Raw genomic sequence first — 2,500 nt, 5'->3', positions numbered from 1 at the left:
CCCTGCCTAAATTACAAGAAAAAAAAAATCTTATAATGCTGAATTAATTACCGACCAGCCGAGAGACGAGAATTATGCCAGATGGCTGCGTAAATTATGGGCTGCTATCGACGTGACTCAGATCAAAAGCAGGCCGTGTCCAGTACCGCCTCACGCCTAGCTACAGTTTATGATGAAGATAAAAGTATCCTAAGATTGCGCATAATGACGTTGTGAATATCTCATCTGACTGACCAGCCAGAACTCATGTGTAAAAATTCGAAGATGTGATTACATCCAACTGAATGACAAGTATATCCTGGTACAAATCCGGGAACATAACTGGTTGCTGCGATTTATTCAACTCCGATCATTTCTAGAAGGTGCACACGCCAAACTCATTCTTTCTTTCAGTTAATAACTCAAGAACCAAGCATGCTATTGCGGTCAATACTTGAAATAAGCTTTAGCGGAATATACTGTGTGAATGAGGGTACGGATTACTTATATCAATCTTATAGCTGTGGATATAAATTGTGTTATGATTAATGAATGTAGTTTTAAACTTGTATGTGTAGTGAGTAATAATTAATATAGTGCTTTCGACTGGACCGTAAGTAGACGCAACCTATCAAATAACAGAAATTGAAAAATGTATGTTATTATTGATAAAAATAGTTCATTAACTACACATATTAATTCCAAAAACATTTTGCAGAAGTAATGTAATTTAAATATTAGGTGACAAAATCAAATATGAATCGTAATATATTGATTCAGTATACAACACGGAGAGAGGTTTTGTTTTACTCACAACATATAAAATATACATCAGCTGGATTTAAGGATATAAAACAAAACTGGTTACACGTTAGAATAATATGGAAACATAAAAATGCTGTCCTACGTGTTGCAAAGTTAAGTCGTAGCGTAATGCTGCTTCAGACAACCAATGAAATTAAAGGCACCATGACTGGGCATAAAAACGTAGTATACAGCAAGACGATAGAAGAAATATATCTTTCTGTATTCACCTCATAAACATAATGCATGTTAAATTTAGGACTCCTATAGGAGTTATCTATAATATACACCATATTGCTATTGTAAGGAACACCAGTTATTGATAAAATCACAGAACACACCAAAATAATCAACCACTCCAAGCGAATCTTAAGTCTATCATAGAGGGCATCACTGGACTTGTATTTATTCACCTCGTTGTCGCTTGATATCATATTATTGGTGGCTGTGCTGATGCTGGCTGCGTTGTGGTATGCGTCTAAATTTGTAGAAAAAAGTTCTGTCTCCGATGAAATCGTGTCATTCGTGTTTGGCATTTCAGCTAAGTGCCGACAATCAAGTCCATGATTTGAATAGGCAGTTGTAGATGTAATTGCTGATATATCATGTAAGCCAGTATCACCAACAGCCATCGAGTTGTCAAATTCATGCAGATTTTTAGAATGTGCTTGACCGAGCCATGCACAAACTATCGCAGTTACAAGAGTAGCACATGGTAATGCAATACCACAAACAATATACTGTGCTTTGATATGTGTCCGTGTTTGTTGTGAAAGACAGTTGTCGTCCCAATCTATGTCTGTTAGGGTCAAAGGACAAACGAGTGCCAAGGCAACGATCCAAGGAAGAAGACCAGCTACGATAGCAAACGGAGGAATTGTCATAAATCTACTCAATTGGCTTGAATTTGCTCTAGACTGAATAATTTTAGATCTTACCACGATGTCAACAGCGAGAAGGATGAATCCAAACGAATATAAAACATGAATGAATTTCAGACCATATGTACGTGCCAGTGTAAAAGTGATACAGCTGTACATGTCGTCTTCCTGCTCAAAAATATGTACAGCAAAAATGAGCATAGGAAACATTCCAAAAAGGATACCTCCAACGGCCATGGCCAATCGAATCGTGTATCGGGATTGGGTAAATGCTTGCATTCCATGACGACAGATGATGAAGAAAATAAAGATAAAATTTGAATTGGTAGAAAGAACGACAAAAGTGATTAGAAGTATCTTTTCAGACAATTCCAAGGCATCAAAGTCTATTTTTACATCATTCGGTATAATATAGACTGCCATGATGATTGATCCACTGCTCTCTTTCTCTTTCTTTCTGCCTTGTTTTATGGCTTATGGATGTGAACTGTAAACAGAAATGTTTCAAAATATTCGGTTAACGAAATCGTTTAAGCTGTTATGTAATAAATAACAATGTAAAGTTGAATGGAGGCTTCAATTTAATATACGAAAACATATAAAATGGAAGTTTCAGGTTTCCCCTTTATCAAAACAGGATGAATGAAATACAACAGACGAATGAGATAATGTGGGTATTGTTTATTAATCTTATCATCTCCACTACCATTATTTATTTCTTCGAGCTTCGAGCAGCAACATTTGCATTAAGCTTTTATGTAAAACACACGTTTAAAAGAATACATTATTTCCACAGCCACACATCATATGATTCCACTGTGAACACATTGCAAAAT

The 2,500-nt window shown here is 35.9% G+C and overlaps 1 protein-coding gene across 1 annotated transcript in view; it reads right to left on the bottom strand.

Moving 5' to 3' along the window:
* LOC144960842 (uncharacterized) overlaps positions 1 to 2,500 on the bottom strand; it is a 6,336-nt gene that overhangs the window by 670 nt on the left and 3,166 nt on the right. The window contains exon 2 of the mRNA XM_078894219.1: positions 1 to 2,151. This exon is cut by the window's left edge and continues 670 nt beyond it. Within this exon, the coding sequence (XP_078750345.1) occupies positions 921 to 2,087 (1,167 nt within the window). The 5' untranslated portion in view covers positions 2,088 to 2,151 and the 3' untranslated portion in view covers positions 1 to 920. The remainder of the gene's footprint in view (positions 2,152 to 2,500) is intronic.

The sequence above is a fragment of the Berghia stephanieae genome, chromosome 1 (genome assembly GCF_034508935.2).
Source record: "Berghia stephanieae isolate SIO BIC M18660-M18661 chromosome 1, UCSD_Bste_1.3, whole genome shotgun sequence".
Taxonomy (NCBI): Eukaryota; Metazoa; Mollusca; class Gastropoda; order Nudibranchia; family Aeolidiidae; genus Berghia; species Berghia stephanieae.
The sequence above is the reverse complement of the archived record's forward strand: the minus strand, read 5'-3'. Positions and strand labels throughout refer to the sequence as shown.